This window comes from Nerophis ophidion, linkage group LG16, assembly GCF_033978795.1.
Source record: "Nerophis ophidion isolate RoL-2023_Sa linkage group LG16, RoL_Noph_v1.0, whole genome shotgun sequence".
Lineage (NCBI taxonomy): Eukaryota > Metazoa > Chordata > Actinopteri > Syngnathiformes > Syngnathidae > Nerophis > Nerophis ophidion.
The window spans coordinates 26,699,778-26,717,277 of record NC_084626.1 but is presented as its reverse complement, the minus strand read 5'-3'; the positions used below and the strand labels follow the sequence as shown (position 1 = coordinate 26,717,277).

General features: G+C 42.7%; 1 protein-coding gene across 1 annotated transcript in view; it reads right to left on the bottom strand.

The window, feature by feature from the left end:
• The window catches only part of foxp1b (forkhead box P1b), a 670,786-nt gene that overhangs the window by 124,495 nt on the left and 528,791 nt on the right, over positions 1-17,500 (bottom strand). The window contains 1 exon segment of the mRNA XM_061874765.1: positions 4,742-4,896. Coding sequence (XP_061730749.1) covers positions 4,742-4,896 — 155 coding nt within the window.

The following is a 17,500-nucleotide window of genomic DNA, read 5'->3' as shown; positions in this document are numbered from 1 at the left end:
ACTTTGCTGTATGTATACTTTTGACCCAGCATATTAGGTCACATTTTCAGGAGACCCATTAATAAGTTCATAAAAGAACCAGACTTCCTGAATGTTTTTTGTGACCAACAAGCATGTGCTCCAATCAATCTATCAAAAAAAAAATAAGAGTTGTACGAATTATTGGAAACTCAACACAGCCATGATATTATGTTCTTTACACTTTTGATCGCGACTGTATATCAAATTTGAGAGCATCAGCACAATTTGCATATTCAAAATTAGAGATGGTCGATATTATTGGAGCGCAAATATTATTGGCCGATAAATGCTTTAAAATCTAACATCGGAAATTATCGGTATGGGTTTCAAAAAGTTTTGACGCTGCTGTACGGAGTGGTACGCGGAAGTAGGGAGAAGTAGAGAGCGCCAATAAATCTTAAAGAAACTGCCTTTGCGTGCCAATCCAGTTATATAATATCTACGGCTTTATACAGACATAAGCGAATGCATGCATACTTGGTCAAAAGCCATACTGGTCACACTGAGGGTGGGCATATAAACAACTTTAACACTGTTACAAATATGCGCCACACTGTGAACCCACACCAAACAAGAATGAAACACACATTTTGGGAGAACATCTGCACCGTAACACAACATAACAAATACCCAGAACCCCTTGCAGCACTAACTCTTCCGGGACACTACAATATACACCCCACTTCAACCTCCTCATGCTCTCTTAAGGGGAGCATGTCCCAAATTACAAGCTGCTGTTTTGAGGCAGGTTAAAAAATAAAAATAAAGGCACTTTGTGAGTTCAATAATAAATATGGCAGTGCCATGTTGGCATTTTTTTTTTTCCATAACTTGAGTTGATTTATTTTGGAAAACCTCGTTACATTGTTTAATGCATCTAGCGGAGCATCACAAGAAAAATAAGTTATACTAATGTGTTAATTCCACGACTGTATATATCGGTATCGGTTGATATGGGAATCGGTAATTAAGAGTTGGACAATATTGGAATATCGGCAAAATATCCATTATCGGACATCTCTATTCAAAATTGAATGCAAGTACTGTGTATCGCATTTTCCGGAGTATAAGTCGCTCCGGAGTATAAGTCACACCTGCCGAAAATGCATAATAAAGAAGGAAAAAAAACATATATAAGTCGCACTGGAGTATAAGTCGCATTTTTTGGGGAAATTTATTTGATAAAAGCCAACACCAAGAATAGACATTTGAAAGGCAATTTAAAATGAAGAATAGTGAACAAGAGGCTGAATAAGTGTACGTTATATGAGGCATAAATAACAACTGAGAAGGTGCCTGCTATGTTAACCTAACATATTATGGTAAGAGTCATTCAAATAACTATAACATATAGAACATGCTATATCAGGGTTCGGCAACCTGCGGCTCTTTGGCTACATAATCGCCAACCCCCCAGATTGTCACAGGGGGATTTCGGATTCTCTCCCGGACCTCACCCGGTGTCAACATTCTCTGATTTTCACTCGGACTACAATATTGAGGGCGTGGCGTGATGGCTTTACTTTTAACAACCTCTACAACATGTCATCGCGCCCGCCTTTACGCCATGCTATCTGCGTGCCGGCCGGTCGCGTGGATTCCGCTGCTTCTCTCCTCACAGGTACCAGATTGCAAGGCATACTGGGTGATACAGGTTACACTGAAGGTCGTGATATAAACAACTTTAACACTCTTACTAATATGCGCCACACTGTGAACCCACACCAAACAAGAATGACCAACACATTTCGGGGGAACATCCTCACAGTAACACAACATAAACGCAACATAACAATTACCCAGAACCCCTTGCATCCATGACGTTTCCAGGCTATATTACACACCCCCGCAACCCCAACCGCGCCCACCTCAACAAACGCACCGAAGGAGGGTGGGGGGTGTTGGTGCTAGCGGGTTGTATAATATAGTCAGGAAGAATCATGTATGCAAAGGATTCTGGGTATTTGTTGTGTGGCGTTTATGTTGTGCTACTGTGAGGATGTTCTCCCGAAATGTGTTGGTCATTCTTGTTTGGTGTGGGTTCACAGTGTGTCGCATATTAGTAAGAGTGTTAAAGTTGTTTATATCACAACCTTCAGTGTAACCTGTATCACCCAGTATGCCTTGCAATCTCGTAGGTGTATCTGTGGAAGCCACATACAACATGATACTGGACTGGCAAGCAGTTTGTACATGTTGTAGAAGGCCTCAAAGGCAATGGCTCCATAGCACGCTTTTATTATTGTTATCTGGGTGACCACAAGCAGATATTCGCGAGAATGGTTGCGGCTCCCATTGTGTTCTTTATTTTGTGAAACGGGTCAAAATGGCTCTGAATTGATAAATCCGATGAAATCTTATACGTTTATAGTCTCTTACCTGGATGAGCTAATTAATATTATTTTATATTTTATGGTCACGTGGTAATAATTTCACACATAAGTCGCTACTGAGTATAAGTCGCAACCCCGGCCAAACTATGGAAAAAACTGCCACTTATAGTCCGAAAAATACGGTAATTATATGTGAATAAATAAGACTAAAGTATGTAAGGCAGGGGTGTCAAACTCAAATACAGAGTGGGCCAAAATTTAAAAACTGAACAAAGCCGCGGGCCAAGGTTGAACAAATTAACCTTTTAATAGGACCTAAAGAAGTTTTGCAGTGAATATTGAACAAGCAAAGCTTATGTTACTTTATAGTGACATGCAAAATTGAGTTTCAAATAATAATAATAATAATTAAAAAAAATATCAATGGCATATCAAATCAAATTTGAATAAAAATGTAATGCCTCTTTTCTATTTGCAGCCCTCTGAGTTAAGTATCAAAATGAATTTTTTCCAAAGGCTAATAATACATTTGAGAATAAAATAACAATAATGAATTAATCAAACATTCAAGTAGCCAGAGAAAGTGCAAGAATAAAAACGTTAATTATTGCTAAACTGATTTGCTTTAACACCGAATATAAAACAAGCAACGCTTATATAACTTAACAGTGCAAAATCAACTTTTAAAAAACAAACGAAAGAATATCAATGGCATATTAAATAAAATGAAAAAAAAAAAAAATGGTGGTAGCAGGGGGGCTGTATAGTGTAGCGTCCCGTAAGAGTTAGTGCTGCAAGGGTTCCGTCCGTCCATCCATCCATCCATTTTCTACCGCTTATTCCCTTTTGGGGTCGCGGGGGGCACTGGCGCCTATCTCTGCTACAATCGGGCGGAAGGCGGGGTACACCCTGGACAAGTCACCACCTCATCGCAGGGCCAACACAGATAGACATTCACACACTAGGGCCAATTTAGTGTTGCCAATCAACCTATCCCCAGGTGCATGTCTTTGGAAGTGGGAGGACGCCGGAGTACCCGGAGGGAACCCACGCATTCATGGGGAGAACATGCAAACTCCACACAGAAAGATCCCGAGCCTGGATTTGAACCCAGGACTGCAGGACCTTCGTATTGTGAGGCAGACGCACTAACCCCTCTTCCACCGTGCAAGGGTTCAGAGTATTTATTCTGTTGTGTTTATGTTGCGAATGTTCTCCCGAAATGTGTTTGTCATTCTTGTTTGGTGTGGGCTCACAGTGTAGCGCATATTTGTAACAGTGTTAAAGTTGTTTACACGGCCACCTTCAGTCCGGGTGTTGACCAAGTATGCGTTGCATTCATTGCGGTGCGTAAAAGCCGCATATATTATGTGACTGAGCTGGCACGCTGTTTGTCGAGAGGAAAAGAGGACATGACGACAGGTTGTAGAGTACGATTATTGTTGTCCGGGTGGAAATCGGGAGAATGGTTGCCCCCGGGAGATTTGCGAGAGGGGCACTGAAATTCGGGAGTCTTCTGGGAAAATCGGGAGTGTTGGCAAGTAAAAGTATTAGCAGTGAATGCGGTGTTACAGCGGAACCACTGCTGTATAATACCGGCGGGCCAGCTCTAATGTTAATTTGATATTGCCTTAAGGGCCCAATTAAAATAGACGGCGGGCCAAATATGGCCCGTGGGCCAGAGTTTGACCCCCATGATGTAAGGTGTCTAAATGTAGAACCAGGTGTGGCTTCATGGCATTCCATTTTTTTTTTTTTTTTTTTGGGGGGACGATGACACTGTATCAACAGGATGTGTGTTGCGAAACCGACTAAAAGGTACAGTATCTGTCCGTATCGCCCGCATAATGCTTTGCTCAAAGGGTGTGTGTGTGTTTGCCAGACATCTGACACAAAGCAATTGAGCAAAGCACACTCAACGTGAGCGGCGCTCCACGCCTGTGCCCGCGGCAATTGCCTGCGAGCGGATGAGTGATTCCATACCACAGTCCAAACAATAACACCACTGTACAAACGTGTTTGTGTTTGCCCATTACCTAAGCACCTCCGAACCCTCCTGTTTTTAATCACCCTTATCTTGTTATTTCAAAACTGTTTGTCTTAGCGGGGGGAATGAATAGCCGACGCCGTGTTCTGCAAAGCCTTTTACGACAGTGTCTTTTGTCACAGAAGGGACCACTCCTTGACAAAATATTAAAGAATAAATAAAGACAAAAAACAGTGGAGTCTGGCTCCCTTACATGCAGACTCACTGACACTTTTTGAGTGATGAATCTAAACCTCCCTGGCAGAGCCGCCCCTGATTATTGTCATTTGAAGACTCCGCAGGTGCCACTGTGGCTAGAATACACACATTTTTTTTTTTTTTTTTACACGTGACAGAGTACTGACCCTGAGTGAGGGAGTGCAGGGGCAGAGATGCTTGTCCTGGCTGGATGGTGAGCAGTCCTTGCCGCTGAAGGTTGAGCAGATGTTGCTGCTGGACCTGCTGGACTTGAAGAAGCTGCTGCTGGAAGGCCAACTGCTGCGCCGACACCGGCTGCTGCAGACATGCACAAACGCACGTTATCAGCGACACAGTTAATGCACGTTGACAAGTAGGAGCAGTGCTACCTCCGTTTCACACACCATCTTGGTAATGGTACGATCAGTCATTGCGCGGGAAGTTTTATTCCTCGGAATGAGCAAAATAATCCACCATTGAGCAAAAAAAAGTTGCAATTGCCAGCACTTTTTAAATAAGGTAAGCAACACTGTTGAACTAAAAAAAATAACTCGAAGCTAATAAGCCAACTAATACCCGACCCGTCAGCAATCATTTTTCTCGATGAGTCGACGAGTCTACAGAATAATGCACATTTTTAAAACCTGTTACTATACATTAAACTATAACAAAATAAACAATTGTTTCATTCTACTTTGCAAAGCCAAAGCCATTTATCAACAACACCCGGAAATGCTTCGCTGGGCCCGACTCGTCAGCAATACTTTTTTCGATGAGTCGACGAGTCTACACAATAATGCACATTTTTAACACCTATTATTATACATTAAATTATAACAAAATGAACACATTTTTCATTCTACTTTGCAAAGCCAAAGCCATTTATCAACAACACCCGGAAATCTTTCGCTGGGCCCGACTCGTCAGCAATATATTTTTTCTCGACGAGTCTAACGAATATTGCACATTTTTAAAACCTATTAATGTAAATAAACAAAATAAACACGTTACAGAGAAACTAATGGTTTTACTTCATTATACTTTGCAAAGCCAAAGTCATTTATCAACAACACCCGGAAATGCTTCGCTGGGCCCGAGCTCATCCAAGATAAAAAGATAAGATGAAAAAGTAATTTTGATCACAGTGAAAAAAAAACACAAAAATAAATATTAAACTGGTGCCCTAACAAAGAATCCCACCTGCTCGATGCTTTTTTTTAAGCAAAATAATCCAATCCACCATGGAGCAAAAAAAAGTTGCAAGCGCCAACACTTTAACATAAGCAACACTGTTGAACTAAAACAAAGAACTCGTAATAAGGCAACTAATAGTTGACTCGTCAGCAATCATTTTTTCGAGTCGACGAGTCAAAAGAATAACGCACATTTTTAAAACCTATTATTGTAAATTAAATTATAAAAAAATAAAAATCTTTTAATCTACTTTGCAAAGCCAAAGCCATTTATCAACAACACCCGGAAATGCTTCGCTGGACCCGAGCTAATCTAAGATTAAAAGATAAGATGAAAAAGTAATTTTGATCACAGTGAAAAAAAACACAAAACAAAATTGAAGTATGGCATTCAGTGCAACAAGTATTTTTATTTAGTACCGTTTACAGCACTTTTTAAAGAAGGTAAGCAACACTGTTGAACAAAAAAAAAGAACTTGTAGCTAATAAAGCAACTAATAGCAATCATTTTTTCGACGACAAATATTGCATTTTTATAAAACCTATTAATGTAAATAAACAAAATAAACACGTTACAGAGAAACTAATGGTTTTACTTCATTTTACTTTGCAAATCCAAAGTCATTTATCAGCAACACCCTGAAATGCTTCGCTGGGCCCGAGCTCATCTAAGATAAAAAGATAAGATGAAAAAGTAATTTTGATCACAGTGAAAAAAAACACAAAACAAAAATAAAGTATGACATTCACTACAAGAAGTATGTTTATCTAGTACCGTTTATAGCACTTTTTAAAGAAGGTAAGCAACACTTTTGAACTAAAAAAAAGAACTTGTAGCTAATAAAGCAACTAATAGCAATCATTTTTTCGACGACAAATATTGCACATTTTTAAAACCTATTATTGTAAATAAAATTATAACAACATAAACACATTACTGAGAAACCAATACTTTTACTTCATTCTAATTTGCAAAGCTGAAGTCATTTATCAACAACACCCAGAAATGCTTCGCTGGGCCTGAGAAGTATTTTTATTTTGTACAGTTAGGGTTATTTACCAGCAACTTTAAAAGGGTAAACGTGAATGTTCCTGGCAGTCAATCAATTAACAGGTTATTTAGAACCGACAATGCCGGTAATGTTCGACTAATCGTTGCAGACCAAGTACTAAAGTACAAAGAAGCTTATCCCCAACAAGATTTTTCAATACAAGTGATTGTAAATGTTGTTTTTTTGTATTTTATTTGTCGTTTATATGTGTATCATAATTCCTTCTCCTTGTAAAACCATAATTATTCTCTTTTAAACATGTTTAATGTTATTTTTTTATTCATTTTATTTGTCATTTATATGTGTATCATAATTCCTTCTGCATATAAAACCATAATTATTATTCCTTACCGGAAAAAGTGCTTTTAGTTGTTGTACCATGCGGTTTTTGCCTGACCTTTTGGAGTACTGAGGACTAAGCAAGGAGGTGCCACTGTGAAAATGGATTTAATCAACAAAATTGGACGGTCAGAGCGAGGGTTGAAGAGGTGAGGCTCAATGTAAAAGCATTCATAAAAATAAAGTAATTGGAGACTGCATAAAGACGGTATATCCTCCATAAATGTTTAATATTAGTCTTGTTTTTTTTTTCCTTTTTTTTTTTTTCACCCGACACAGGTGGAGTACACCGTGTCTCTTTAAGTAATGAGGAGTCAGGAAGGAAATGACAAACAACCTGGTTAATCATTCATAATGAGGAGGCCGCGGCAATTTAATTAAAGCCATTCATAATTCAGCAAATAACTGGTGACGAAATCAAAGCGCCTAATAACAGCCTTGCTGCTCGTCTTGCAGACACAACAAGCTGTGTTCAAACACTACGTGCACACCAGGACTGTTGAAAAAAAAAAATACAGAAATACAATATTTTCATATTATACAAAACCGACATTTATAATTCGGACATAGGTTTCTCCAAGGTTTCTCATTGTCCCATTGGGTTGAATTTTTTCCTTGCCCTGATGTGGGATCTCGTTGTGGCTTGTGTAGCCTTTTGAGACACTCGGGATTTAGGGCTATATAAGTAAACATTGATTGATTGATTGATTATTGAAGAAAAATCCCTTAAATTTGTCAGGCTTACCCCTGACTGTTTGTTTTTTAGTTTTCTTCTGTGTGTGTGTAGTATTTCCTGTCTTTAGTTCCTGTCAGCGCTCTTATTTTGTCTGTTTCCTGAATTTTCTCCCTGAGTGCTGAGTCCCCTCAGCTGTGGCCACCTGGCCACACCTGGTGTTAATCAGCCCGCTCCTATTTAGACCTGTCTTCCCATCCAGTCAGTGCTGGATTATTGTCGCTCCTGTTATGTCGTGTGGTGCCCTGTCAATGTCATTTCTACGGTAAGCTATATTTCGGTAGCTGTTTGTAGCTTACTGTCTTTTGTTCCCTGCTTCCAGTTTGTTAGTTCATAGCCAAGTTTGTTATCCGCCCTGTACGCGCCTTTTGTTAGTACCCTTTTGTTTGTTCTTGTTCTAGTGTTTTAATGAAATCATGTTTTCTTACACAATGCCTGCCGCCTTCTCTGCATCTTGGGGTTCGTCACCAATTTAATCCGACAAAATTTGCCACACAGTTTTGAAGGCCGCAGGGTTTCAAGTGTGGGGAAAAAAACAGTGGCTTATAGTCCGAAATTTACGTTATTTTTTTTTCCCAAATAGAAGTAATATTTGTATGCTATGTGTATTTATTAAAAGAAAGATTAAAATAAAACATTTCTAGGGGTGTACATCTCTACCTTAAATGGCGATCCGATGTGCATCTAGATACATCGGTTACGATATATTTACTAACAATACTTTTTAAAACATTACGATTTGATGCATATGGAAGCTTTCCGTGGTGAAAAAAAATATATCATGCATCATGTCAGAATAATGTCACGTATTTATAAACAAAATAGGCGGTTCCTTTAATAATTATGAGCAAATAGTAGTACTATCTACCTCAATTGCTTTCCAAACGTTACAAATGGCCTGACCTTTATCTAACTGACCATTATTTTAAAAAATAAATCCAAATATTAACCATACTTTAGATTTATTATTCGCGGGTGCATTGTTTCTCTGTCGCAAACAAGAACCTAACTCTCGTTTTACGTCGTCATTAATTTGACTTTGTAAGTCATTATTTTGACTTTTGTAAATTACTAAGTCATAATAATGACGTATTTAGTATCTCAGGTGACCAGGACTGTTTTGTTTTTACTTTACGGAAATAAATATCGAGATATATATCGTATATCGTCATTCAGCAAATTGGGCGGAAAACACAACCAAAAGTTGTAGGCTTCTTCACGCGACGAAGCCGGCCTACTTCACCACAGTCTATAGTCTATTGCTCCCCCAGGCTGTGGTGGCAGCGACGAGTTGGAGACGTGATGGCGATAGGCCGAAGTACCACTACTTCCGCATTTACCCATTCACACACACATTCACACACTGATGGAGGGAGCTGCCATGCAAGGCCCTAACCAGCACCCATCAGGAGCAAGGGTGAAGTGTCTTGCTCAGGACACAACGGACGTGACGAGGTTGCTACCAGGTGGGAATTGAACCAGGGACCCTGGGGTTGCGCACGGCCACTCTTCCACTGCGCCACGCCGTCCCAACCCATGTATTAATAGACAAAATAGGCGGTTTCTTTAATAATTATGAGCAAATAGTTTTTACTTTACGGGAAAAAATATCGAGATATTTATCGTATATCGTCATTCAGCAAATGGAGTGGAAAACACAACCAAAAGTTGTATGCTTCTTCACGCGACGAAGCCGGCCTACTTCACCACAGTCTATAGTCTATTGCTCCCCCAGGCTGTGGTGGCAGAGACGAGTTGGAGACGTGATGGCGATAGGCCGAAGTACCACCCCCCACCCCCTCTTTCCCCGGTCCCCTCTACCTGCAGAGTCACCACTTTAACTAACAAATTTTCTGGGGAAAACACTGAAAACAATTGCAAAAGTGGAACCCAAATATTTTAATCTGGGGCTCCATTTTTATGACTTGATGGGGTCATTTTGAAAAATCCTGGCGCCAACACTGACAGAGTATTGGTGCGTGCAAAACAGCAGCAGGCGGCTGTGGCCTGCGGGCCGGTTCTAATAATAAAAATATCATAGATCATTCATTTATTCATTCATTCGCGGGCCTTGACTGTGACACATAGGGATTATTCGAATAATATAACAAAACAATTGTTAACTGCAGATCTAAAGATGTTTGAATAATAAATATGAAGAAATGAGTAAAAGTAGCTTTTTTCCTAAATAACAAAAAAAAACCCCTCTGCTTCTTTAGACTCCGAGTTTCAAGAAGGCCCGGATCAGGAAACGATCCGTCTTTTGCAAGTGATACAACAAACATGCAGGGGTGGGGGGTGTGGGATGGGGTTGGGGGGCAATAAAAACTGTTCCAAGCTGTGGTGCGCCGCCGCGCCCATTTAGCTAACACAGGATACATCACACTTTGTTTACTTCCCACGACTTAGTGCACACACAAAGTGTCTCGGCGGCGGGGCGGCAGTAAAAGTCAGGAAAAAGCCGGGCAAAACAAACGTATGAAAGGGTGTAGCACGGGGGTGTCGAACACGGTTACACTGAGGCTGCCCTAAAAGGGGCGCTTGTAACCGTATATCATTTATGAATATAAATGTATAAGAAATCACCGCATGATATTATAAAATGTATTTGATTATTATATTTGTTTTACAGAAACAGTAAAAAAAATAATTAAAAAAATCAGTAAAAAAAAAACTTCAACGCAAAATTGACGATGTTTTTTTACAGAATATTACTGTAAATGGAAAAATGGTACCATCATTTTTTTTAACCGCAAAATCAATCGTCATTTCTATAGTGTACAATTTGATGAATAACTTGCTTTGATGTAACTCAAGCAGACACATATTTTGTTTTAGTTTTAAAAAGTTTGAAATTAATGAGAGTAATATAGTTGTTGCATTATTAGATAATAAAGTTTAAAATATACTCAACAGCATGCAATACATGTATTTCAGTCTGTCACAATGAAATTATTACATTTAATATCGTATTTTCCGAACAATAAGGCACAGAGCAGATGAACGGTCTATTTTTTAAAATCTTTTTTCATATATAAGGCGATTATAGGGCGCATTAAAAGAGGCATATTATTATAAAAAATATCCTTGTGGTTTACATAACATGTAATGGTAGTTCTTTGGTCAAAATGTTGCATAGATTATATTTTACTGATCATCTTCAAGCCGCTTTCTGACAGTCGCTCCCGGATGCGCGGTTTTGTGGGCGGTCTTATTTACGTGGCTCACCTTCGACAGCGTCTTCTCCCCGTCAACTTTGTTGTAGCGGTGTAGCGTGCAAGGACGGGAGTGAAAATTCTTCCACTCCCGTCCTTGCACGCTACACCGCTAACATGATGCTGTAACATGATGCTACACGTGCAAGGACGGGAGTGAAAATTCTTCCACTCCCGTCCTTGCACACTACACCGCTACTTAAACAAGTCTAAAAACTTATTCGGGTGTTACCATTTAGTGGTCAATTGTACGGAATATGTACTGTACTGTGCAATCTACTAATAAAAGTTTCAATCAATCAATCAATAAATAACCCCAAAAAATTATATTTTGTTGTTTTCTTACCGTACCGAAAATGAACCGAACCGTAACCTCTAAACCGAGGTACGTACCGAACCGAAATTTTTGTGTACCGTTACACCCCTAGTGTTCACTATTTTATTTAAGGACATACGCGCAATAAGAGACATACGTTAAATGTACTCTAAGATTTTTTGTTAAAAGAAAGCCAATAATGCTATTTTTTGTGGTCCCCTTTATTTAGAAAAGCATCGAAAAGTATCGAAATACATTTTGGTACCAAAATATTGGTATGGGGACTCTCTTCTGGAGGGGGTCCAGTCCGTGGGCCGTGGATGAAGTACTGGCTGTCTAGAGTCAAGACCCAGGATGGACTGCTGGTCCAGAGTCGGGACCCAGGATGGACAGCTGGTCCAGAGTCGGGACCCAGGATGGACCGCTGGTCCAGAGTCGGGACCCAGGATGGACAGCTGGTCCAGAGTCGGGACCCAGGATGGACAGCTGGTCCAGAGTCGGGACCCAGGATGGACCGCTGGTCCAGAGTCGGGACCCAGGATGGACCGTTGGTCCAGAGTCGGGACCCAGGATGGACAGCTGGTCCAGAGTCGGGACCCAGGATGGACCGCTGGTCCAGAGTCGGGACCCAGGATGGACCGCTGGTCCAGAGTCGGGACCCAGGATGGACCGCTCGTCCAGAGTCGGGACCCAGGATGGGGACTTCTCTGCGCTGCTGATCCGTATCCGCTTGGGATGGATTCCTGTTGGCTCCGCTATGGACGGGACTCTCGCTACTGTGTTGGATCCACTTTGGATTGGACTCTCACGTTTGTGTTGGATCCACTATGGATTGAACTTTTACAGCATCATGTTAGACCCGCTCAACATCCATTGCTTTCGGGTGAGGGGGGTTGGTTGGGCTCTACCGAGGATGTTGTTGTGGTTTGTGCAGCCCTTTGAGACACTGGTGATTTAGGGCTATATAATTAAACATTGGGGAGGAGACCCTGCCCCAAGTGGAGGAATTCAAGTACCTAGGAGTCTTGTTCACGAGTGGGGGAAGAGTGGATCGTGAGATCGACAGGCGGATCGGTGCGGCGTCTTCAGTAATGCGGACGTTGTATCGATCCGTTGTGGTGAAGAAGGAGCTGAGCCGGAAGGCAAAGCTCTCAATTTACCGGTCGATCTACGTTCCCATCCTCACCTATGGTCATGAGCTTTGGGTTATGACCGAAATGACAAGATCACGGGTACAAGCGGCCGAAATGAGTTTCCTCCGCCGGGTGGAAACTCGGGTAGAGATAGGGTGAGAAGCTCTGCCATCCGGGAGGAACTCAAAGTAAAGCCGCTGCTCCTCCACATCGAGAGGAGCCTGATGAGGTGGTTCGGGCATCTGGTCAGGATGCCACCCGAACGCCTCCCGAGGGAGGTGTTTAGGGCACGTTTTTGATTGATTGATTGATTGATACTTTTATTAGTAGACTGCACAGTTCAGTACATATTCCGTTCAACTGACCACTAAATGCTAACACCCGAATACATTTTTCAACTTGTATAAGTCGGGGTAATAATAATAATAATAATAATAATAATGGATTAGAATTATATCGCGCTTTTCTATCGTTAGAAACTCAAAGCGCTCACAGAGAAATTGGAACCCATCATTCATTCACACCTGGTGGTGGTAAGCTACATCTGTAGCCACAGCTGCCCTGGGGTAGACTGACGGAAAGCGTGGCTGCCAGTTTGCGCCTCGACTACCACCAATCATTCATTCATCATTCATTCACCAGTGTCAGCGGCACCGGGGGCAAGGGTGAAGTGTCCTTGCCCAAGGACACAACGGCAGCGATTTGGATGTCAATAGGTGGGAAGCGAACCTGGAACCCTCAGGTGTCTGGCACGGCCGCCCTACGTTAATCAATTCACGTCCAACCAGTAGGAGGCCATGGGGAAGACCCGGGACAAGTTGTGAAGTGAATTGTGAAGTGAATTATATTTATATAGCGCTTTTCTCTAGTGACTCAAAGCGCTTTTACATAGTGAAACCCAATATCTAAGTTACATTTTTAAACCAGTGTGGGTGGCACAGGGAGCAGGTGGGTAAAGTGTCTTGCCCAAGGACACAACGGCAGTGGGAATCGAACCTGCAACCCTCAAGTTGCTGACACGGCCGTTCTACCAACCGAGTTCTGCAGTTGGGAAGACTATGTCTCCCGGCTGGTCTGGGAACGCCTCGGGATCCCCCGGGAAGAGCTGGACAAAGCGGCTGGGGAGAGGGAAGTCTGGGCTTCCCTGCTTAGGCTGCTGCCCCCGCGACCCGACCTCCGATAAGCGGAAGAAGGTGGATAGATGGATGGATGGATGGATAATCAAACATTGATTGATTGACTACATGACAAGAATTCTGGGATGTGGACAGATTTTCCGGACTTCTCCTTTCCATCGGTGTGAGAAAAAGTTCCTTGAGTGGGGCGGTTTAGCTCAGTTGGTAGGAGTGGCCGTGCCAGCAACTTGAGGGTTGCAGGTTCAATTCCCGCTTCTGCCAACCTAGTCACTGCCGTTGTGTCCTTGGGCAAGACACTTTACCCACCTGCTTCCAGTGCCACCCACACTGGTTTGATTGTAACTTAGATATTGGGTTTCACTATGTAAAGTTGCTTTGAGTCACTAGAGAAAAAGCGCTATATAAATATAATTCACTTCACTTCACTTGAGTTCTTCGCTCCTCACTGACAGTCTGAGACAAAGATAATTGTGCTACGGGGGCGTCGCTTCACAGGAAAACCAAGCCTTTCATCGCATCTCTTAATAAATAGAGGGTGGCTTTTTCTGAAAGAAAGAAACACCGAGTATTGCAAACGAATTTCCTCGTACGGGTGTTTTTATCAGATGACGGGGGGGCCGAGTGGGTGGGGGGGAGGGGGGGCGAGGTTTGCTCCTGCGCACTCTCAGCGCGCAGACACAAAAAAGAGCAAATAAGAGGTTAACAAGAAGTGGCACGAGGGAGAGGAAAATATAGTCCCTGACAAATGATAAAGAGCGGCGCTGGCAGGCCTTTATTGTCGCGCTTCAAATATAACGTTAAAGATCTTTGGGAAAAAAAAAAAAAAAAAAAACATTTCGACGTCTTTAAAATAAAAAAAAAAAAAAAAAAAAGGGGGGCTACAAAGCAACGACGGGGGGTTATTGTCTGGCAGCCGCTAGGGGAGTCGCGGCGTAATTTCTTTTTCTGTCTTTTGATGGCTTCCAGAGAACGCGGGGAAGAGGGAGAAGCCTCACGGGGCCGTGTCTATTTCCTGTGATCATACATAATACGCTTCAAAAAGTTATTTTTTCTTCCATTCTCATGCTCCATTCAACTGATCAATTGGCCCTCCTTTGCTCCCCCGCCGCCCCCCTTGCCTTTTGTCTCACTCGCTCCTCTTGTGTTTACATCAGATGCGACTTTAGTGACAGGCCCTATCTGAGGCCGAGGAGCTCGCGCTGTCACGTTGATTTATGGGAGAATCGCGCCGCAACTTGTCCAAACTGAAGCCCGCAGTTCATTAATTAAGGAGCTTCGACTTTGAAGCCGAGGGGGAGCTTTGACAGCATGTGAGCGTTGGATGTGCCTGTTTTTTTTTTTTTTTAACGCCGGGGCTTTGCAAACTCGCCCGACGCACAACTCAACGGGGACACGGGTGAAAATTCCCAGATTGTCTTTGAACTTCTTCTGACCGCACAATAATTTGCTTTGTCCGCGGCGATGCTTGTATCCGCCAATCATTAGCACGCATTAAGCCGCCGCTCTGCAAGCATGCCCTGCCTTAGAAGGGGGGGGGAGAGAAAAAAATGGGGGTAGGAGAAATACAACAAAAAAAAAAACCCTCAACGCAGACAAAGCTGGGAGCGCTCGCCGCACTGATATCTCACAATTACATGCCTTCTCATCCGCCGCCATTTCCATGTTAATTACCAAGAAAAAGCCTCGCAGATTTACGTGCGCCTCGGTCTTGCCTTTCATGATGTCCTACACCGGACTCTCAGGAGCAGGGACGGCCATCGTTTACATTTTGAAACGATGCTAGTGCCAAATGTACAATTTTGTACAAAAAAAATAAATAAATAAAAGAAAAAACCTAGTTTTAGGAAATGTCGTCTAGTTACTGTAACGTATTATTTTCGGGTCTCCCCATGTCTAGCATTAAAAGATTACAGTTGGTACAAAATGCGGCTGCTAGACTTTTGACAAGAACAAGAAAGTTTGATCACATTACGCCTGTACTGGCTCACCTGCACTGGCTTCCTGTGCACTTAAGATGTGACTTTAAGGTTTTACTACTTACGTATAAAATACTACACGGTCTAGCTCCATCCTATCTTGCCGATTGTATTGTACCATATGTCCCGGCAAGAAATCTGCCTTCAAAAGACTCCGGCTTATTAGTGATTCCTAGAGCCCAAAAAAAGTCTGCGGGCTATAGAGCGTTTTCCGTTCGGGCTCCAGTACTCTGGAATGCCCTCCCGGTAAAAGTTCGAGATGCTACCTCAGTCCAAGCATTTAAGTCTCACCTTAAAACTCATTTGTATACTCTAGCCTTTAAATAGACCTCCTTTTTAGACCAGTTGATCTGCCGCTTCTTTTCTTTCTCCTATGTCCCCCCCCCCTCCCTTGTGGAGGGGGTCCGGTCCGATGACCATGGATGAAGTACTGGCTGTCCAGAGTCGAGACCCAGGATGGACCGCTCGTCGGGACCCAGGATGGACCGCTCGCCTGTATCGGTTGGGGACATCTCTACGCTGCTGATCCGCCTCCGCTTGGGATGGTTTCCTGTGGACGGGACTCTCGCTGCTGTCTTGGATCCGCTTTGAACTGAACTCTCGCGGCTGTGTTGGAGCCACTATGGATTGAACTTTCACAGCATCATGTTAGACCCGCTCGACATCCATTGCTTTCGGCCCCCTAGAGTGGGGGGGTTGCCCACATCTGAGGTCCTCTCCAAGGTTTCTCATAGTCAGCATGGTCACTGGCGTCCCACTGGATGTGAATTCTCCCTGCCCACTGGGTGTGAGTTTTCCTTGCCCTTTTGTGGGTTCTTCCGAGGATGTCGTAGTCGTAATGATTTGTGCAGTCCTTTGAGACATTTGTGATTTAGGGCTATACAAATAAACATTGATTGATTGATTGATTGAAGTTGATCGGACGATAAGCCCCTACTTTGTTCCCTGTGCTTTGAACCCTGCGGCTTAAAAAATGGTGCTGCTATTCTATGGCAGTGCTTCAGTCAATCAATCAATGTTTATTTATATAGCCCTAAATCACAAATGTCTCAAAGGACTGCACAAACCACTACGACATCCTCGGAAGAACCCACATAAGGGCAAGGAAAACTCACATCCAGTGGGACGTCGGTGACAATGATGACTATGAGAACCTTGGAGAGGACCACAAATGTGGGCAACCCCTATCCTCCAGGGGACCGAAAGCAGAGGATGTCGAGCGGGTCTAACATGATACTGTGAAAGTTCAATCCATAGTGGATCCAACACAGCCACGAGAGTTCAGTTCAAAGTGGATCCAAGACAGCAGCGAGAGTCCCGTCCAAAAGAAACCATCCCAAGCAAAGTCGGATCAGCAGCGTAGAGATGTCCCCAAACGATACACAGGCGAGCGGTCCATCCTGGGTCCCGACGAGCGGTCCATCCTGGGTCCCGACTCTGGACAGTCAGTACTTCATCCATGGTCATCGGACCAGACCCCCTCCGCAAGGGAGGGGGGGACATAGGAGAAAAAGAAAAGAAACGGCAGATTAACTGGTCTAAAAAGGGAGTCTATTTAAAGGCTAGAGTATACAAATGAGTTTTAAGGTGAGACTTAAATACTTCTACTGAGGTAGCATCTCGAACTGTTACCGGGAGGGCATTCCAGAGTACTGGAGCCCGAATAGAAAACGCTCTATAGCCCGCAGACTTTTTTTGGGCTTTAGGAATCACTGATAAGCCGGAGTCCTTTGAAGGCAGCGGGATTGAACCGAAAATGATTCATTAGTCTGTTGTGGTCCGTGTACCTTACATTCATTCCATTTCGAATTCTTAAATCCAAATCAAAA